Here is a 22,854-nt window from a genome sequence, read left to right on the forward strand (position 1 = left end):
CATCCATGCTGATACAAAAGTTGGCTATTCGTCCTTTCTGATGGTTGTGTAATATTCCATTGTATATATAGATGAAGGCAGATGCTTAATGAACTGAGTGACGCAGGTGTCTCAAAAAAAAAAAAAAAAAAGGAGAGAGCTATCTTACACACATTTTGATTTGCTGTATTTTTAGATCCTTTTTAAGTTGTAAACCATTCATTTGTTTCAAAGAAAATGGATGTGTTACTAAATGTTACTCTAAATGCCACATTCGTAATCTCATGTATCGGTTCTTATAATGCAATCATTTGTTAAATAAAAACTCACTCCAGAAAGAAGGCACCAAACAATGAACAAATTACATCAGATTTCAGTACAATCAGGTTAAACAGTGTTTTTTCTCATTATTGAAATCATGTTTGTATATTCTAATAGTATGTATTTTAAAGACCATTTATTTAAAATAAATTCTCCCTAATTAAAATTTCTTTCTATAGTACAGTATTTCAATGGTTATAAGCATCAGTGCCATGAGATGGCAAAATAAAGGATTAACAGCCCTAAAATTCTGAGAAACACTGAAGTCTATATCCTTCTCTCAGAAATTCACATGTACATTACAATGCCAGAGGCACTAAGAAGTCGTATAGTGGTGTTTCTCAGATTTATTAGCTCACAACCCACTTTGTCATGTATCAATAGCAGTAAGATCTGGGAAATGTTTAGTATATTCTAATATATAATGTCTAGTATATATACAAATAATTATTTCTATTTTAAAGCAGGACAAAAGGAGCAAGCTGTGGAATGGTATAAGAAAGGTATTGAAGAACTAGAGAAAGGAATAGCTGTCATAGTTACAGGACAAGGTAAGATTATATTTACATTTGTTTTGTAGCCATCCCAAATTATATTCACATGATTGCCCTAATTTCAGATACACCTATCTTACTAAAAGTATTTGAAATGAAAAGATTTTGAAATGTTATTATTGACATTTATAGATTTACAGTTAATGCTTTATTACCTGTGCTAAATTACCAGCTATGCTTAAACTTGATTACCAGGTAGCAGTTAGATAAAAACCAATATATTACTTCTGTCGTCCTTGAACCCACTGTTGGTGATGTTTTAGCCTCATTTTTAGCTCTGTTTTGAAACCTGGTACTTCCCTCATTGTTGAGGAAGGGAAGGAGTGTTTAATCACACTCCCTTTTGTGTTTGTGGGTAATGCTTGACTGCATGTTATAATATGAGCTATAAATGTCTTGCTTTGATTCACCTTGGCTTTTTAAAGTCAAAGAGGTTGTCATCTTTGCTTTCTTATCACCTAAAATTAAAAATTAGAGTCTAATAATATTTTTAAATATATAGGTAACATTTATTGCACACTGTGCTATGTGCCCAAGCATCATTGTCTGGGCTTCATGTGTGTTATCTTTTTTAATCTTCACCACAACCCCACACTCTGAGACTGCTGCTGTTATCCTTACTTTTCACATAAATAACCTTAAGTACAAAGAAATGTGGTAACTTGCCTACGGTCTCATAGCTAGTAAGTGGTAGGTCGAGTCAGGATTTGAGCCCAAGCAATCTGACTTCAGAGCCTGAATTTTTAAATATGATGCTGTGACTATTATGTAGTATGTGGGTACCACTATTAAAGTATTTCATTTTATCACGACTAAAATAGATTCAGAAGAAAAAGTTGTATAGACTGAAAATCTTACCACTATGGATCCGTCCACTCAGTGGATGTTTGTTGTCTGGTTGGCTGACTCTACTACTTGTATCTGCTAATCTCTAATAATTACTATGTATCTAATATTTGGCCAGGTTTTTTTTTTTTCTCTCCCCTTTTTATTTTGAGTACTTCTCTATACTGAGGTCCTGCACAAAAGAGAGCAAAATAGAACAATGTTGTGGGAGGTTAGGCCTTGGGGACTTTTCATTAGTTTTTCAGTATGACTTTTTTTAAGTATTATGTATACAATGTATTTGTTGCTCTTTGTCAATTGCATGGAGGCAGAGCTAGAAGAAAATGAGTTAATAAGAAAAATAGTATCTCATTGAATGGAGTATGCCTCTAATTGTACCCCTAAGAGAAAAAACAGTGTCAGTTGAACTATGACAGTATTCTCTTCTTACCATTTGGAATTTGACTTTTATTTTATTGTATGTAATGTCTTTATCCTATTTAGACATAGCTGTAATAGCAATATTAACATCAAGGACCAAATTTGTTTTTGCGCAGGCTGTGACATACTGTGGTATGAGTGCACCCTGGCCGATAGCTTTAGTAAGTTGTACTGGTTATAAAACACATCTCGTGGGGCACCTGAGTGTCTTAGTTGGTTAAGTGTCGGACTATTGATTTCGGCTCAGGTCATGATCTCGGGGCTGTGCGGTCAAGCCCTGCCTCAGCCTCTGCTGTGGGAGTGGATCTGCTTAAGATTCTCTCTCTCCCTCTACCCCCACACATCTCACTCTCTGAAACACACACACACACACCCCTCAACTTCAGAGATTTATTTATTTTTTATTTTTATTTTTTTTTAAAGATTTTGTTTATTTATTTGACAGAGATCACAAGTAGGCAGAGAAGCAGGCAGAGAGGGGGGGGGGGAAGCAGGCTATCTGCCGAGCAGAGAGCCCCATGCGGGGCTGATCCCAGGACCCTGGGATCATGACCTGAGCCAAAGGCAGAGGCTTTAACCCACTGAGCCACCCAGGCGCCCCCAGAGATTTATTTTTAATGTAGAGAGGAAAAATACACCTCAAAACCCATGAAATCATATGTGAAACCCATGAAATACCATAGTAGATCTGAAACCATCATAAGGAACTATAACTAATTTTTTAAACTTTATAAAGACTGTGACTCCCAGAGCACCTGGATGGCTCAGTTGCTTAAGCATCCGATTCTTGATTTCAGCTCAGATCATGATCTCAGGGTTGTGAAATCAAACCCCACGTTGGCTTTGTACTCAGCGGGAGTCTGCTTTTCTCCCTCCCTCTGCCCCTCCACTCTCTCTCTCAAATAAATAAATGAATTAAAAAAAAAAACTGACTCCCTGTGAGATTAGTTGGGGTAATATTTTATCTTGAAGTAATATTAGTAGAGAAACAGAGGTGTTAATTTTTTTGCTCTTTGTTCTTTCAGGTGAACAGTGTGAAAGAGCTAGACGCCTTCAAGCTAAAATGATGACTAATTTGGTTATGGCCAAGGACCGTTTACAACTTCTAGGTATCAATTAATGAATTGTATAACTGGAATAAGATGTTTTTGAAATGTGTGTTCAGTGAAACTTTAAATGTAGTTGGAAATAGATCAGTAATCTTGAAAATGTGTTCTGTGTTTTTTTCCTAGCTTACAGAAAATTCTAACATCTACAAAAGAGAGTATAATGGAGTAATTATCCATCACTCAGCTCTAACTATTATCAACTCATAGTCAGTCTTGATTTATCTGTACTCAAGGGCTGGCAAATTACAGCCCATGGACTAAACCCAGTTCACTGCCTATTTTTATAAGATGGCACACAGCTAGCTACTCATTCCTCTATTATTGTTTGGATGCTTTCATGCTACAGTAACTGCAGAGTTGAGCAGTTGATACAGAGATCATATAGCCTTCAGAGCCTTTTAATATATGACTTTTAAAAATATTATTAATATTTACTATCTGGCTTTTTAAAGAAAGAGTTTGCCAACTCCAATAAATCCCTACCCACTCACCCCCACTCCGTATTATATTGAAACAAATTCTTGACATCTTTTTATTTCATTTATAAGTATTTCATATTGTATCTCTAAAAGCTAAAGATGCTTAAAAAATAAAATTACCGGGACACCTAGGTGACTCAGTCAATTAAGTGCCTGCCTTCACCTTAGGTCATGGATCTCAGGGTCCTGGGATCGAGTCCCACATCATGCTTCTTGCTCAGTGCAGAGCCTGCTTCTCCCTCTGCCTGAGGGAGTGCCTGTGCACTCTCTCTCTCTTTCTGACAAATAAGTAAAATCTTAAAAATAAAAATAAAAAATAAAATTACCAAAATTACATTATCACATCTAAAGTATAACCAATAATTTCTTTTAATAGTAATAAAAAATTATGGCCAAAGAAATGATCAGCGTCCAAATACAGTTTACATATAATATGTAATATATGTATTATAATGTATAGTTAATATCTCAAAATTTAATAATTCTTACTATTTTTCTAATATTTTTTTGCACCAGAATCTCAAGAAGATTCATATGATATGTTTCTTTTAATATACAAGTTCATCTGTTTTTTTCTCGTAATTTATTTGTTGATGAACCAGATCTTTGACACATCGTAGTTTCCTGCAGTCTGTCATTTGCTCTATGCCTCTCCATGATATCTTTTTTTTTTTTAAAGATTTTATTTATTTGAGACAAAGAGATAAAGAGAGAAAACATGAGCAGGGAGAGAGGCAGAGGGAGGGGGAGAAGCAGACTCCCCCCTGAGCTGGGAGCCTGATATGGGGCTTGATCCTAAGACCTGGAGATTATGACCCGAGCTGAAGGCAGACATTCCGCCATCTGAGCCACCCAGGTGCCCCTCCATGATATCTTAATATGTTCTTCTGTCCTCCCTATAAATTGATAGTTGAATATAGACCCTTGATTGGATTAAAAGTTGATTTTTATTTTTTAATAATAAGACTACTTCATAGGTGGTTGTGTTTATTTGTCAGTAGTTCTGACATCTTGTGATGTTAGTAGCAGCTGATGACTGATGCCTAGTGACATACATAATTCTATCATTCTTTCTGTATTTATCAGCTGAAATAGGTCTATAAAGAGAAGCTTTTCATCTTCTATTTGAATGCTTAAGTTTTAAAAATATTTCCTAAGATAAATCTACTTCTAAGACAAAGTGGAATTAAAATCCACTCCTCTTGGATGGTTCTCTACTGTAACTTGATGTGATAGAAAAGATATTGGTAAATAGGCAGACCTTATATATTTATTGCTCTGTGATTTGTGGTAAGTTATTTAGCATGCATGTTTGAACCTTTTTCTTCTCATTTATGATATGCTAATAGATAATATTTATTTCATCATATGTGACCATTAAATTATTAAAGGAACCTAATCATAGTAACTACTCAAAAATGCTGGGTTTTATTCCCCTCCTTATCTTGCTTTTGTGGAAAAATGTATTTATACACTCATACATAAATATCGTGTATTTATATACTCATTCATTCATTCATTTTTATATGATCCATTGTGTTTTATAAGTTTTTTGCCCCACACTGGTGAAAAGAAATTCTTTATTGTTTTTAGGTGGCTGGCAAGGCAGTGTTCCCCTGGCTTCTGTGGCTGACAATATTTCCCTTCTTACTCACACATGAAGATTATTATCATATCACATAAAATTAAATATTATATCAGAGGTTATTGTAGTAAAATAATTGTTCTACTTCGTACTTTCTGTGTGTTTTAGCTATAATGTCTTTCACTATATGTACATATATGTGATGCAGGTTAAGATTGGTTATGGAACATTTTGTAGCATGTTTCAAATTGAATATTAGTAGCTAGTTGTTATCTTTTGAAGATGTGATACGATAAATTGTTGGAAGCATCTCATTAATTATGGACTTGTCTTTAAATGCAACTTTGTCATTTTTTAATCTGTGTTATTAAAGGAGAGGACAAAAAGAACTAATGGGGCAGGGAGGGTTCAATATAAGGCACAGGGCCTTATCGGCCTCCATGAAGATTTGAGCTTTTACCATCTGTGAAATGGGGAGCATTTATAAGGATTTTTAGGAAAGGAATGATGTAATCTGATTTACGTTTTGTTTTTTAAAACAGATTTGTTTTAGAGAGAGAGCACGAGCAAGGGGAGGGGCAAAGGGAAAGGGAGAGAAGCAGACTCCTGACTGATCATAGAGCCCCTTATGGGCCTCAGTCCCATGACCCTCAAAATCATAACCTGAGCCAAAATCAAGAGTTGGCCACCCAGCTGACTGAGGCACCCAGGCGCTCCCTGACTTAAATTTTAAAAAGATCACGTTGCCAATGGACTCCCAAGAGTAGAGCCAGAAGAGTAAATAGGACCACTGCTGAATTACAATAAGCTATGAGAAAAATGATGGGAGGCTTGGACTAGGGTGATAGGAAGAGAACTTGTAACAAGTGGTTGGATTATGATTACATTTGAAGGTTGACCAAACAGATTTATGGATAGACTGGATATAATGTTGCTCTCTTAAGGGGCTCGTGATATATTGTGGGAGGTAGACACATGAATAGATAAATCTTCTTCATTGAAGAGGAGATGTAATATTTTTAGGGAGGGTCATAGGGAAGTTCTATTTTTAATTTCTTGAGGAATCTCCACACTGTTCTCCAAAGAGGCTGCACCAACTTGCATTCCCACCAACAGTGTAAGAGGGTTCCCCTTTCTCCACATCCCCTCCAACACATGTTGTTTCCTGTCTTGCTAATTTTGGCCATTCTAAATGGTGTAAGGTAGTATCTCAATGTGATTTTTTTTTTTTAAAGATTTTATTTATTTATTTGACAGAGAGAGATCACAAGTAGATGGAGAGGCAGGCAGAGAGAGAGAGAGAGGGAAGCAGGCACCTGCTGAGCAGAGAGCCCAATGCGGGACTCGATCCCAGGACCCTGAGATCATGACCTGAGCCGAAGGCAGCGGCTTAATCCACTGAGCCACCCAGGTGCCCCTCAATGTGGTTTTAATTTGAATCTCCCTGATGGGAGATACACAGATATTTTGTAGGATGATAAAATAGGTGTCTGGAAAGTATTCCTGAAAGAAGTGAAACCTAAATGGGAGATTAAAAAAGGTGAAACTTTAAAGAATATTTGGGAGAAAAGACATTTCAAGAAGAAGCTATAGCATGAACAAAAACTCAGGGTAAGAAATGGCATGGCAGGTAAGGAAAGGTGCTGGTGCAGAAGTGAATTTGGGATTGCTTAGTATGTATAAGAGATGTAGGCAGATCATGGAGGGCCTTAATGTTATATAAAGAGGCTTAAACATTCATCTGTGGCCAATGGGAAGCTACTAAAAGCCTTTTTTTTTTAAGATTTTGTTTATTTATTTGACAGACAGAGATCACAAGTAGGCAGAGAGGCAGACAGAGGGGGAAGCAGGCTCCCCGCTGAGCAGAGAGCCCGATTCGGGGCTCGATCCCAGGACCCTGGGATCATGACCCGAGCCAAAGGCAGAGGCTTTAACCCACTGAGCCACCCAGGTGCCCCTACTAAAGGGTTTTAAATGGAAGAGTTATATGGTAAGATTTTGCTTTTAAGTAGATGATTCAGATGGTTGTGTGGGATTACATGTGAAAGGATCAAGAAGCAAGGTGGTGGTTTTATTTTTAATCATTAATTAATCTACAAACCTTTAGTGATTGCAAAAGGAAGCATTAAACTAACTTTATTTTCTTTAACAAAAATGAGTTGGAGCAGGCTCATATAAGCAGTATAACTACTAATGTGTTATATATGTGTTTCCACACATACAAATCTAAATCCTACAACAACTGCTGTGGCTTTTTATTCTCAGTTATTAGTTATCAAAAACAAGGATTTTGTTTATTTTCATTATGTAATGAATCTTCACATGATCTGTTTCTGACATTTCATTGAAGAGAGCGTTAATAAAGAAGACATTTATAAATCAGGGTTTTTTTTTTTTTCTTCTAATTTATGTCTATTACCAATACAAATGGTTTCTTTCTCAGTATGGTGAAGAGTATTATCATTGAGAAAAATCAGATGACCTATCTGTTAATGAACAACAACAACAAAAAAGCTCCAAGGGGGAAAAAAAAAAGCTCCAAGGTATATTGTATCAGCCAGTTCAAGGCTACAAAAGCTGTTCAGTACTTTTTCTTTGTGCAGAGAGGTTAGCAGCTATTTAACCTGTCCCAAAGGTATATGTGGTTGTACCATCGACCAAGCATGGCGCCTGCCTGTCTGACCTTAGAAATGAAAGTTTAGGAGAGTTAGTATATATGTGCTACATATTTGCATGTATTCATTGACTTCCCAGTACCGAAGAAAAGAATCAGTATGAAAATCTGGAGTACTATAACAAAATAAATATGGTAAACATTGGGCCCCTATTATGAATAGGGGCACAGAACAGGTACTCTTTGTATATTATTTTATTTAATCCTTGAGATTCTTAGAAAACTGAGGTTCAAGTTAAGTTCATACTAGTAAGTGGTAGAGCAGGGTGTTTGCCACGTAGCAGTAGGGACGACTTGAATGGGAAGAGAGTGTAGCAGCGATGTACAGGGGCAAGATAGTTGAAACTGCTGCCCTCTCGGACTTCAGGCGTAGACAAAGAGACCTGGATCTTGAGAGGATTTGTTATTTAAAGTGAGGGTAGAGTTGAAATAACCCTCTTAAATCTTTGATTAATCTTAGAAACAGGGAATAAAAGGACACGCTACAACATTATTAAAGTTTAAATATGAAAAGTATCCATCTCGTACTATGTCCTCGCCACCATTTCCCCTCCCCAGAGGCAGCTGCTATTATGTTTCTCTGGATTCTTTTTAGGGATAACCTTTATGTATGCAAGTGTGCACATGGGTGCATTTAAGTAAATGCTACTGTTCTGAAGCATGCTAATTCCCCTTTGCTCTGTAGCCTTTATTTTTTGCCTCACATCATTAACATGTAGCTGAATATTTCTTAGTATTTCTTAGACATTCCTTATAGTTTTTTTTTAACTGTGTCATTTTTTAAGTGTTGTTTTCCTTTCCTCAAGTGTCCTTTCTTTTTATCTTTTCAAATCCTAGCCAATTCACAGCCCATTTTTTCTATAAAACCTTTTTAACTTTCTTTTGTGCTGTACAATCTTTTTTTAAAAATATATTTGTGTTGTTAAGTGGCCAACCATATTTAATAAGCATCTGGATGATAAAAACCATATTTATTTTTTTGTCTCCATGCTGTTCTCCCTACATAATGATGTGGATATGTTAGACATTCAGAAAATATTTGCTGGTGATAGTAGTGATATGAAATTGCCTCAGGTTACCAAACCTGAATAAAGCATATTTTGAACATAGCCAATCAGTGAATTTCTGTTGCTATTTTAATGTCTGAGTTTTACTAACTATATTTTTAAGAAAATTTTATGTCAATACCAAAACCCTTCACTTCTAACACCTTGAATTATTTTTTGTTTTCACATAGACATCTTATTTTTTCATTATGTATTTTTTCTTTTTGTTTATTTTGTTCTTTCTACCCCCCTCTGTTGCATAGAGAAGCTGCAACCAGTTTTGCAATTTTCCAAGTCACAAACGGATGTCTATAATGACAGTACTAACTTGACATGCCGCAACGGACATCTCCAGTCAGGTGGGTTTAGGTTAACTAACATGTAAAATAATAAAGCTTGCATGCAGAGTAGAGTCCTGCATAACCTGATAATGTTGATTTGACTTTATAATGGTGGATTTGGTTGGTTTTGTTTTCACAAGGCTAGGTGGAAAATACAGTGTCCCTGTGATTCATGGTGTATAAATATATAATAGATATAACCGTTCTCAAAATGCTTTATTTGCTTATTTTGCAACCTCCCATTTTTGGGATTATAAAATATAAGGGTTTATTTTTCTAAATTATTAACATCTTCTTTGGTTTCTATTGTATTTTCACCATTTGTTACTTTTTTCATGCATACCTATACCAAGTTTTTATGAAGTAGTGTTTTTTAAGGCAGAAATTTCTTTTTTTAAAGATTTTATTTCTTTGATGGAGAGAGAGGAAGAAAACGAGCAGGGAGAGCAGCAGGCAGATAGAGAGGGAGAAGCAGGCTCCCTGCTCAGGAGGGAGCCCAATGTGGGGCTTCATCCGAGGACCCTGGGATCATGAGCTGAGCCGAAGGCATTGACTTAACCAGCTGAGCCACCCAGATGCCCCAATGCAGAAATTTTAATTCCTCTTTGTTATGTATCAATTTTAATTGCACAGCAATTTCCATGTATACCACACATGATTGCTTTACCATAGCACCTGTTAGGAAAAAAAAGGGGTTTTTTTAGATTTTTATTTATTTGAGAGAGAGAGAGAGAGAGAGAGAAGATGAGCAGGGGGAAAGAGAGAGGGAAAAGTAGACTCCCTGTTGAGCAGGGAGCTCGATCCTGGGACTCTGGGATCATGCCTTGAGCCAAAGGCAGACACCCAACCAACTGAGCCACCCAGGCACCCCCTGTTAGGGAAAATTTGAAGCTGAGTTCACATAGTGAGGAGAAACATTAGAATACTACTTTAGTATATGTGCTGCTTGAAGGGAGCACACATTAGAATGCTATTAATTTACTGTGGGTTAAATTTGTTTTCCATGAACTTTTGGGTATCAACTCTTACAGAGAAGATCACATGCTTTTCTGTTTTGCTTAGGTGCAGGGAGGAATCTTCATGTCCTAAGTTCTCTGACATCTTGGCTAGTTTTATTGATGATTTTTTCAGTCTTCGTTTCACATTCAGGGCTTAAATTTTATTAAAGTAAATATTGCTTTGTTCAATTTGTAACATAAAAACCTTAGTTTAGACTATAAGACACCTGCCTTTATTCATGTGTAATATAAAACTTTCAAGACTTCCATAGAGAAGAATTATGGTAAGTGGATTTCTATGGACTGGAGACAATACATCATCAAATCTTTCCCTTCTGGTTTTACCTCTTAGGAAGTTCTTTGGTTTGTTGTTCAAGTACAGAGCCCCATGTCATTGAGTATATTTCTTTTCTTAATCCTTCCTGTACATGATTTAAAACACCATTTCTATAAATGAAACAAGATGGGATCAGGAGGGAGACAAACCATAATAGACTCTTAATTTCACAAAACAAACTGAGGGGGGCTGGGGGGAGTTGGGTAGGGAGAGGGTGGTGGGGTTATGGACATTGGGGAGGGTATGTCCTATGGTGAGTGCTGTGAAGTGTGTAAACCTGGCGATTCACAGACCTGTACCCCTGTAGCCCTGGGGCTAATAATACATTATATGTTTATAAAAAATTTAAAAACACCATTTCTAGTATAGAAATAAATATTTTTGCCTGTATCTCTTAGCATAGATATGAAGAGCTGATATTTGCATAAGGAAATTTTTAAAAATGTAATAATGCACCACATGTAAATAATTAAGTTTCCAAGATATAAATTTGAGATCCTAATAATCCTGCCAAGGTAAATAGCAAAAATTTCTTAGCCCTGAGGAGCTGGTATGCCTTTGCTTTGTTATCTTGCTTATCTTCCACTTCATTCCACATATGAGATCCCATGGTTTTGTTTTGCCCTTCAAAACTTTCTCTTCCTGGGACCTATGTTAAAAAAAAATCAACCTATTTTATTTTATTTTTTTGTATAACCTCCCCTCTATTCTTATATATTTCTTCCCCCCCTCCCCCATTATGTTAACCTATCTTATTTTAAATCTCTAATAACCATCTGTTCTATTCTGTTTTCTTGTTGGGGGCCAGCATACTGAACGGCACAGCTAATTTTTGCAGTACTGGTTGTTGATACCCATTGAGCCCTAGTCAGTGAGCTGGCTTAAATGTCACCCACTTCTGGACTAGTCTGTGATATTTCACTGGATGAGTTACTTCATCTCTCCTAGGAAATCGTTACACCGAAGTCCACTTACTACTTTAGTGGTATCTACAGTGTCCAGTTTTCAACTCAAAATTACTAGATATGTAAAGAATTAAGAAAGTGTGACCATTATTCAAGAAAAGAATTAGTCCCTAGAAGTTCACCCTTGGCTGGGCCCAGATGGTGATGTAGCAAAGACTTCAAAACAACTATTATAAATACGTTCAAAGAATTAAAAGAAAATAGGGCATCAGTTAACAAACCTGCAATCTTAGCACATAACGTAAACTACACAATAAAAAGAATGGAAATTCTAAAGTTGAAAAGTACAATTGTTGAAATAAAAACATTTACTAGATAACCTCAACAGCAGATTGGAGATGTCAAATGGAAGCTTCAGCGACCTTGAGCTAGATCAATAGAAATTGCAGTAAGGGATGGAGTGCAAATGAGTACAAGAAAACTTTTGGCTATGATGGAATCATTTCATATCTGGATGTTAGTGGCTATTTCATCTTTAAATTTATCTTTATAAACTCATCAAATTGACCTTTTTAAATGGATACATTTTATTATTCGTGGATTATACCTTAAAGAGTTGACCAAAAAAAGTAAATACCGAAAGGCTTGTAAAGAAAAATAGTATTCCTCTTCCCATCTCTTCCTTCTCTTCCTGCCTTCATCCCTAGGCTGGCTCCTCGAACAATGTCTAACTCTTCTTGCTATTTTTTCTTTTGTTTCCCACTGTGTGTTCAGATATTATGCTTATATTGCTATTACTGATTGAATAGTTTTTGATATGTACTGACTTCTTATTTAACTGAAAAAAGGTTTAATTCTTATGCCAACATTACCCTTCATCTCCTGATACATAAATATCACTATTTTTAGTTATGCTGAAAAATCAAATTTAACATTATAATGACTTAGCATTATTTACCCAGAGCCAAATAGTATATTCTAATTAACTTTTTTTTTTTAGTTTTTCCTTCCTACAGGTTCCTTCTTTCTTTCTGTTTGCTTTTTAACCAAAAGGCCTTCTTTAGTAGTTCTTTCAATGAAAGTTTGTAGATGGCAAACTTTCTTAGTCTTTCTAATGTCTGAAATACCATCATTTTTATGTGACAGGTTACCAGGATATAAAATTGATAAAGGTTAACACTTTTTCTTCCTACAGCATTTTGAACATACTCCATTGCCTACTGACTTTTGTTATTTTTAATGAAAAGTCTCCTATCATTCTCAGTTCACATGGAAATTCCTGTTCACTTACAGTCTCAGGACTGTATGTTTACTGTCTGAAGAAATTCTTTTCCACTTTCCTTTTTTTCCTCTGAAATGAATGATCTTTATCTTCAGCCTAGATAGATTTTGCTCTTTTTCGTGTCTTTGCTTTTGCTTATTGTTAGTCCCTTTTCTGGATTGCTTTCTTGCTTTGTCCTTTAGGGTTGCCATCCACTAGTTCCTTGAACATATGGTTCAGAACTTTACGTTTATTTTTGGGGGAAAAGTCTTGATCATCTTGCTCTGCTCTGAAGTTCTCTTCCTTTGAGTTTTCTTAAAACACCTTAAGGGATTTGTTGATGAACACAAAAATAAAGTTTTTGTCTTTTCTCTAGGCTATTCTAATTTGCTTATTCATTTAACATTTGTTTTTACTGTAAACACTTATTAGTAGACTTATGTTTATTATGGAGTATATACAAATATTCGAAGCAGTGGTATTTTTGAACATTTGAAAGCCTATAATTTATGTAGAAGTACAATATAGGTAGGTCAACTTTTAGGATTAATTGATGATGTTTCATTTGTGTTTATATATATATACAGCACATAGAATACTTGGCATATTACAACCCACATCTTTATACCATTTAAATTAAAAATTGATTGTTTCTAGAAACTCTTTTGATGGACATAGACTGTGGAATTTCATACTATTTTACAGTTTTAAAAGTTTGGAACCAAGGTAATGCAGTGCTTTCCCCCCAACTCTGTAACAATATAACTCTAATGCCTTGACTGCATTTTGTTTCTTGAATATTTGGCGACTTCATTTGGGAATCTTTTTATATCCTCCTCCTGTCCCCACAAATAAAAGTGTTTCTTCTTATTACAAATACATATTCCTTATAAGAAAATTAGAATATACATCAGGAAAAGGAAAAGTGAAATGAAAATTAAATAACCATAATCTTGTCCACCAGGTGATAATCCCAATGAACATCATACTTGAAATCTTATTTTGAAATATTGCTAATGTGAAAAAAATAGTATTAGCTTAGTTTTACAAATTTGTATCCATCTTTATTTTATAATGTTTAACCACAGTTTTCTAACCATCATGATTTTACTTTTTCCTTGATAGAAAGTGGAGCTGTTCCAAAAAGAAAAGATCCCTTAACACACACTAGTAATTCACTTCCTCGTTCGAAAACTGTTATGAAGACTGGATCCACAGGTCTGTCAGGGCACCACAGAGCACCTAGTTGTAGTGGCTTATCCATGGTTTCTGGAGTGAGACAGGGACCTGGTCCTGCGGCTGGAACTCATAAGGTATTTGAGGACCATAACGTTAATTGCTGTGCTTCTACAAATAGAAGATTTTGAACATGCTATGCTTGCTGAAGACTATTACAAGTACTTTATAATATCTTGGAGAGCTGATAAGTTTCTACAAAATTGATTGTAGTTTTCTTTTTTTTAAATCTACAAGGACAACTTGATATTAAAAAGCAAATCTTATTTTAACTTCCTTTGGACCTAATTAGGTATTTTATAGTAAGTTGCTCATCTAGTCTATTTTATATAATATGTATAATTTAAAATTTGTTATTCTCTTAATTATTTAAATTTGTGTAAAAGTTTTATAACATTAAACATAGTTTTGTTACAATTCTAGCAATCAAAATTATATGACCGAATTGTCATAGGGCCTTTTTGTTTTATGGTACCTAAATCTCTATGGATGTAAACACACTCTGTAAACACACTTCATGCCAAATGTAGTTTTGTAGTGAATACCATTTTACCCTGAAGGGAATACACAGTTTTGGGTTTTTTATATCCTTTTTCCTATTTTTAAACTTTTAATTCTGTGAACTTGAAGAGTAATTCACTTATGAAGAGTGCTAATATTTGGTCATATTTTTACATTATAATTTTGTGTCCTTTAAGAGTACACCAAAAACAAATAGAACAAATAAACCTTCTACCCCTACAACTGCTGCTCGTAAAAAGAAAGACTTGAAGAACTTTAGGAATGTGGACAGCAACCTTGCTAATCTTATAATGAACGAAATTGTGGACAAGTAAGTTTTGCCATCTAAAGTGTTTTATTTAATAGTTTTTAGTTTTGAATTTATTTATATAATATATCATGGATAAAATACATAATACTTTAATGTACATGTTTAATTTTATGATGGTTTTCAGTTATAAATGTAAAAAGCCATTGTTTTATTGATTTAATTATAATTTCAGAGTTAATATAAAAATAATTTTATTTCATAGAGTTTAGACTTCATATTATAATAACTGAAGGATATTTTGCTGTGAAGCTAACTGAAATTCTGTTTCTTAGTGGAACAGCTGTTAAATTTGATGATATAGCTGGGCAAGAGTTGGCTAAACAAGCCTTGCAAGAAATTGTTATTCTTCCTTCTCTGAGGCCTGAGGTAAGTGCTCATAGTATCATTTTCCTATAACATCATTCACTACTGAATCCATAGATTCAGTAGCAAAGAAATGTGTGAGCTGTGCTAGAATGATTAATTCATGAAACAGATTTGATGTTTTTATTATTTTTTTATTTTTTTAAAAGATCTTATTTATTTATTGGACAGAGATCACAAGTAGGCAGAGAGGCAGACAGAGAGAGAGAGAGGAGGAAACAGGCTCTCCGCCGAGCAGAGAGCCCTATGCGGGGCTCGATCCCAGGACCCTGGGATCATGACCTGAGCCGAAGGCAGAGGCTTAACCCACTGAGCCACCCAGGCGCCCCAGATTTGATGTTTTTAAAAGAAAAAAACATTAGCAGTTGATGTTATTGTAGGAGAGAAAAATGACTATATTGTAGTCATTGAATGATTATTATATATATATATTATAATATATAATAAATGTGTTATATATAATACAATATGATATATAATATAATAATGTAATTATATATATATAACCAAGAATGATTATTGTAGGAGAGAAGAATGTCTATAAAGATTCCTAATAACCAATCCATTTTTAACATTTGGAGGGAGAAGTAGGTAACATAAAATAATTTTACATCAAGGTAAGAGGGATTTAAAATTAAGAGACAGAAATCATACTGGAGAAAAGGGAAGATAAAATTATTACATTTAAGGACCTTTTTTTTCTTATCATAGTTGAAATACAGTGTTACATGAGTTTCAGATGTACAACATAGTGATTTGACAATTCTGTACAGTGAGCTATGCTCACTATGATAAGTATAATTACCGTCTGTCACCACACAATGTTATTGCAGTATTATTAACTATAGTTCCCATGCTGTACTTTTCATCCCCATGACTTATTTGTAACTGGAAACTTGTACCTCTTAATTCCCTTCACCTATTCTCCAACCCCTTCATCTCTAGAAACCACCAGTTTGCTCTGTTGTTATGATTATGTTTCTGTTTGTTTGTTTGCATCATAACAAGAACAACAAAATTAATGTGAGGTGAAGGATATGTTAAGCCTATTGTGAATATTTTGCAGTTTATGTATGTATCAAATCCTATTGTACACATTAAAATGACACAATCTTATGTCAGTTATATCTCAAAACTGGAAAATTTTTAAAACCAAAAACTGGTACAGTAATCAAGAAAATGCGTCTTTGCCGAAAGAATAGACAAATAGATCAATAGAACAGAATAGAGAGCCCAGAAGTACAGAGATACAAATGCTATCATTTGACAAAGGAACAAAAGCAATTTGATATAGAAAGGATAGTGTTTTCCACCAATGGTGCTGGAACAACTAGACATCTATGTGCAAAAAAATTCCAGACATGTACTTTACACCTTTCACAAAAGTTAATTCAAAATTGGTCACAGACCTAAATGTAAAAAGGCTAACTATAAAACTCCTGCAATATAAAATAGGAGAAAATCTCGGTGATCTTTGGTGTGAGGATGACTTATTAGATACAACACCAAAAACATGATCCTTGAAAGAAAAAATTGTTAATGTTCATGAAAATTAAAAACTTTTCTTTGAAAGACATTAAGAGCATGAGAAGACAAGCCACAGACAAGGGGGAAATCTTTGCAAAACATTAACATTTGATAAAGGACTGGTGTCCAAAAATATACAAAGAACTTTCAAAAAACTGAACAATAAGGAAAAAAATGACCCAATTAAAATGTGGGCAAATATCTAAATAGATGTCTTACTAAAGAAGATACACAGATGACAAGCATTTGAAAAAAATGATGCTCAACATCATTCATCATCATCATAGGGAACTGCAAGTTAAACAACAGTAAGATTTTACCGCAAACTTATCAAAATGGCTAAAGTCCAGAACACTCTCAGCACCAAATAATGGTGAGGATGTGGAGCCATGGGACTCTGACTCATTGCTGAGGGGAAAGCAAAATGCTACAGCTGCTTTAAAAGACAGTTTGACACTTTCTGAACATACTCTTACCATGCTACACAGCAATTATGTTCTTTAATATTTACCAAAATGAGTAAAAAATGTATCCCCATATAAAAAATCCTACACACAGATATTTATAGCAACTTTATTTGTAATTTCCCAAACTCGGAAACCACTGTGATACTCTTCAATAGATAAATGGGTAAACTTGGTATATCTATATGTTGAAATACTATTCAGCACTGAAATGAGCTATCAAGCTTTAGAGATGTACAGAGGAACTTTAAATTCATGTTGTTAAAGAAACCAATCGGCAACAGCTAATAACTCTATGATCCCAACTATATGACATTCTGGAATGACAAAACTCTGGAGAAAGTAAAAAGATCAGTGGTTCCCCCATGGGGAAGACAGAAGGATGAACAGATGGAGCACAGGGAATTCTTCAGGGCAGTGAAACTATTCTGTATGATTCTGGAATGATGGAGACATGACCCGAATTGTAAACCCTAATGAAAACTATGGACTTCAGTTAATAATATCAATGTTAGTTTATCAGTTATAATAAATTTACCATTACACTAAGGTAAGATGTTAGTATTGGAGGAAATTGAGGATGTAAGGAGTTATGTGGGAACACAGTACTTTCCATTCAATTATCTGTAAATCTGAAACCACTCAAAAATATATTTTTAAAAACTTGAATATGAGCCATTTCATATGGTTCAACTTAAAAATATGTATACCTTCACTGTTAAGCAAAGTGTTATCAATCTCATGCTTCACTCTTGATTCCCTGCCACCCATGGTGTCTCTGAGTCTGTAGACCCTGGTTTAATTTCTCTAAAGAACAAAACTTCTGTTTCCTTTGTCTGTGGAAGAGGAGTACTTGCCTGAGTGATCTTGGTATAGGGGACAGGCACGTGATTTGAGTTATTCTTCATGGAAGCTTTCAACCAGTTCCTCTGTTTTTGGCTGCCTGCCTTCTTGCTGCTTTCTCTGATACATCATGCCTCCACCTCCTGAGCTTTTGCAGGATTTTTGTTCACATCTGCTTGCTGTTTGTATCCTCTGTATCCCTTCACAAGTAGAGCTTGGGTTTTAGCTCCCTCAGATCTGCTAAATAACTTACCACACAAAAATGTATTGTGTCTTCTGTTGTCTCCTTTCTCCCTCTTTATTTTGAAGATTTATATTTTCTATATTCATTTACTGCTATTTTGGTGAGATTTCCAAAGGAAGTAGAGAAGCATACCTATGTTCAGAATGTCTTGTTTAACCAGTTTGCTTTCATTTTTCAGTGAGATTTTTAAAAATTTTTTCTTCTGTTTTTAATAATTATACCAATTTATTGATTATGTGTTCTCTTCAGAGCTCTGACGAGTTCTGTTTGGGAGGATGCTACAGAAAATTGGTGCTTTTTAGATGACACTACTTAAAATATCTGGAAAGAAATGTCTCCAGAATCATAGTTATAAACTAAACTGTATGTTTTTAGTTGTTCACAGGGCTTAGGGCTCCTGCCAGAGGATTGTTACTGTTTGGTCCACCTGGAAATGGGAAAACAATGCTGGTAAGAATTCTTTTAAAATTTGAGTGTTCTTTTTTCTTTTTTTTTTTTTTCAAGGTTTTATTTATTTGAGAGAGAGAGAACGCAAGCACAAGTTGCAGTGGGGGGTAGGCAGGAGAGGGACAAGTAGACTCCCTGCTGAGCAAGGAGCCCAATGCTGGGCTCTGTCCCAGGACCCCAGGATCATGACCCAAGCTAAAAGCAGATGCTTAACCAGTTGAGCCACCCAGGCGCCCCTTGAATGTTCTATTTAGATAATCAGAAACAGTAATATGAAAAAAGAAACTTTGTCCCTGAGTTGATTATTTTTATGATTTGCTTTTTGCTATAATACAGTTGTCTTAAGTTTTTAAACATGTTTTTAATGAAGAAATATATGAAAAACCAAATGTTATCTTCAGTAGTATGTTTTGGGCTGGTTAAATTTAACAGTATATTTTTCATTATTTACCCAAGTTAAATAATATTTTTACTTCAGAAGAGCTTACCTTATTATATTGGGTATCATTCTAACCCGTTTTTTTTTTGTTTTTTTCTGTTTGTTTCTCGTTTTTTTCACTATCTTAACAGCGTTATTTAAATAATCACATAATAGGGACTCCTGGGTGGTTCAGTGGGTTAAGCCGTTGCCTTCGGCTCAGGTCATGATCCCAGGGTCCTGGGATCGAGTGCCACATCGAGCTCCTTGCTCAGCAGGGAGCCTGCCTCTCTCTCTGCCTCTCTGCCTGCTTGTGTGCTTTCTCTCTCTCTCTTTCCAACAAATAAATAAATAAAATCTTAAAAAAAAAATAAAAAATAATCACATAATATACTTTTTTCTTTCCTTCTTTCTTTTTTTTTTTAAATACAATTGACATATAACAGATTTTTTTCAATATTCTTTTGCCCAAGTTTCTACTGGGATAACTCTTTTTCCTGCACAGCTCTTCTAGAGGGGAAAAGTAAAGAGGAAAAGAGTTTAGCTGTTTTTCTTCCAACAGTTGTCTTTCTATAATTAAGAAAAGCATAACACCCTTTTTAAAATCTCTCTTTATCTATTCCTCCTTAGAAAAAAATAAAATGGAAAGAAGCAAAGCTCTTCCTAGACCTTTTTTTCTTTGCTGAGAAGGAAACATTGATTGCCATATGTCAGGAATTGTGTTATAGTTTATATTTTTGGAAAAGCTTTGCTAGTGTTTAAATTGATCAAATGTAGTTATCTTTTTAAAGGAAGACATTGAAACTAATGTAATATTTGTCCTTGTCATTTTTAAGGCTAAAGCAGTAGCTGCAGAATCCAATGCAACCTTCTTTAATATCAGTGCTGCAAGTTTAACTTCAAAATATGTGAGTGTTTTTTCTAATATTGTCATGTTTTATGTTACTGTCTAAATGTTACTAAGTATAAATGCTAATAACATTACACAATGATATTTTTGGGTTTTATATCTATATTTAGATATGATGAAAATCAGTCACTCTTCCAACTAGAAACTTAGGCTGTTTTAAAGATAGAAGTGTGCTGTCAATGCTGTTTTAGTTTGCTGGGGCTGTGTAACAGAGTACCATAAACTGGCTGGCTTAAAAAACAGAAATTTATTGTCTTACAGTTTTGTAGACTAGAAGTCCAAGATCAGGTATTGGTAGGGTTCTCATTTTTGTAAAGTAATTAAAAGTAACTATAAAATGATACCTCTTTTCTTGGTTAAATTTTACTTTCTGTTTGAAGTTTTATAAGTAAACTTGTTATTAAAATAGGTACACCCAACATTATACACTGGAAAACACTGTCTTGGAAGTTAGGGGAGAGGAATTCCAGCCTAACTTTTGGGTACTGAGCTGGCCTTAAGAAGATACCACTTTTCGGTCTCACTTCATTTGTGAAGTGTTGATGTTGCACAAGGCAATCTCCTGCAGTTCCTTCTAGCTCTGTGAATATTTGTTTTGATGATTCTAAATCTGAGGCCATTCTTTTTTTTCTCTTTAAGGAAATTTTCAATTAAAAAATAGGTGCCATCTATAGGGTAGAGGAGTTTTTACAGTAGATTACTCCAAACCTCATGACGCTTTCATTAGATGCTTTTAGTGTATAGAATGGTTTTAGTAATGTCTCAGCCCCTGGATATTTCAAGGGGTGTTCTTAGACCTCTTGGGCTACCTAGAAATATTTGTATGCTTATCAACAATGATATGGTGAGAATGAATTTAAGTAAGTTTAGGAGAGCACTTTCCAGCTTATGTGGTTCTATAAATATACCCTACAATTGAGGGCTTAAGAAATCTGTACAGTATCTCTTTCTCTACCCTAATAACTGTCTTCTCACTAGTTATACTCATAATAGCTATTTCATTCTCAAGTCTTATGAATGCAGGGTCAAGTAGAACAGAAATGTATTTCATTTTTTAAAGTACTTACCAGGCCAGATCCAGGTTTCAGCACCAAAAAAAAAAAAAAAAAATAATAATAATAATAATAATAGTAAAGTACTTACCAGACTGTATTAAATAATAGTCTATTTTTTTATTATAAAAGGCAATTCAGCATCCCCGCTCCCCACCAATTCCTTAAACCAAATCTTTGATAATTGCAAAGAAAGGAAATTAAATTCCTACATTCTAGATTTTTAATCATGAAATTTAAGCAGCTCGAATAATGTTGCATTTTATATGTATTACAGTGTATAATGCCTTGTTTCAGGTGGGAGAAGGAGAGAAATTGGTGAGAGCTCTTTTTGCTGTGGCTCGAGAACTTCAGCCTTCCATAATTTTTATAGGTAAGAATATGTTTTATAACTAAGTTGAGTATTTATGAAATTCCCCTTTCCAAATTTGAGAGAGATGATAGGAAAGATTATTCAGAAGGAAAAAGTTTTAAAGAAGTGCAAAGTTAAACACTAATGAATTGAGTAGGACCCAGGATATTAATAACTTAAGTAGTAAACAAGATTAATTTCATATGACTCATATAGCTTGGCTTTTAATTAAAGTCTTATCCTTGTATTTCCATTAGATGAAGTTGATAGCCTTTTGTGTGAAAGAAGAGAAGGAGAACATGATGCTAGTAGACGTCTAAAAACTGAATTTCTAATAGAATTTGATGGTGTAAGTACTGATTATGGTATTTTTAAGGTGGTAGTATTTTAGTGTACAGTTAAATGACCCAAATTAGAAATACAGATACCTTTATCATGTTTTTGTTATTATTCTATCTAAAAGTACTGAAAAATTTTTTTGGCTTATAGGTACAATCTGCTGGAGATGACAGAGTGCTTGTAATGGGTGCAACTAACAGGCCACAAGAGCTGGATGAGGCTGTTCTCAGGTAGGGAGATGATGTAGAAGCACACATCAGTTACAGGTGTATTTATTTCTGTGTTCCTCTCACATATCTCTTATTTCCTTTACTCCTAATTTGAAGACGAAATTCATTATTTTCCTTCTAGTATCCATCCTTTGGCTTTTACTGACAACTAAAGGTTTTGAAGACAGAACTACCATGATCCCACGAAAACTAGTTCACACTCTGGTTTCAGGCAGCCATCCTTAATTCTTCTGATTAGGATTAAATTATCTTAAAACTCTAGAATTGATTCTTACTCCCTTTTACTGGGCTTCATGAGAAGCTGATAAAAGCAGGATTCATGGGAACTGTTCTCTGTTCTTGTGTGATTGAACAAATGTATTCCCTTCCTACTGAGAGGACAGTTTGAGTCAGTGTAAAATTCTTGGGCCCCCCTTTCTGTTCTTGAGGAATTGATTACATTGCCCCATTGTTTCTAGGATTAAATGTTGCAGAGTAAAAGTCTGAAGTCAGCCTGCTTTTTTTTTTTTTTTTTTTTTAAAGATTTTATTTATTTGACAGGGAGACACAGCGAGAGAGGGAACACAAGCAGGGGGGAGAGTGAGAGGGAGAAGCAGGCTTCCCACCAAGCAGGGAGCCCAATGCGGGGCTTAATCCCGGGACCCTGGGATTTGACCTGAGCCGAAGGCAGACGCCACCCAGGCGCCCGAAGCCAGACTGCTTTTATTCACATTTATGGATTGACTTGATTTCTTTCTTTTTA

General features: G+C 34.9%; 1 protein-coding gene across 4 annotated transcripts in view; it reads left to right on the forward strand.

Moving 5' to 3' along the window:
- The window catches only part of SPAST (spastin), a 56,579-nt gene that overhangs the window by 16,635 nt on the left and 17,090 nt on the right, over nucleotides 1–22,854 (forward strand). Inside the window, exons 2-12 of one of the 4 annotated variants that reach the window (XM_047743817.1) lie at nucleotides 765–851; nucleotides 3,146–3,229; nucleotides 9,277–9,372; nucleotides 13,981–14,168; nucleotides 14,790–14,923; nucleotides 15,196–15,289; nucleotides 18,740–18,814; nucleotides 20,066–20,137; nucleotides 21,489–21,564; nucleotides 21,801–21,892; nucleotides 22,033–22,112. In XM_047743817.1, coding sequence (XP_047599773.1) covers nucleotides 765–851; nucleotides 3,146–3,229; nucleotides 9,277–9,372; nucleotides 13,981–14,168; nucleotides 14,790–14,923; nucleotides 15,196–15,289; nucleotides 18,740–18,814; nucleotides 20,066–20,137; nucleotides 21,489–21,564; nucleotides 21,801–21,892; nucleotides 22,033–22,112 — 1,078 coding nt within the window. The remainder of the gene's footprint in view (nucleotides 1–764; nucleotides 852–3,145; nucleotides 3,230–9,276; nucleotides 9,373–13,980; nucleotides 14,169–14,789; nucleotides 14,924–15,195; nucleotides 15,290–18,739; nucleotides 18,815–20,065; nucleotides 20,138–21,488; nucleotides 21,565–21,800; nucleotides 21,893–22,032; nucleotides 22,113–22,854) is intronic. The other 3 variants (XM_047743818.1, XM_047743819.1, XM_047743820.1) reach the window with 3 other exon arrangements.

The sequence above is a fragment of the Lutra lutra genome, chromosome 9, assembly GCF_902655055.1.
Source record: "Lutra lutra chromosome 9, mLutLut1.2, whole genome shotgun sequence".
In the NCBI taxonomy this organism is placed as follows: domain Eukaryota; kingdom Metazoa; phylum Chordata; class Mammalia; order Carnivora; family Mustelidae; genus Lutra; species Lutra lutra.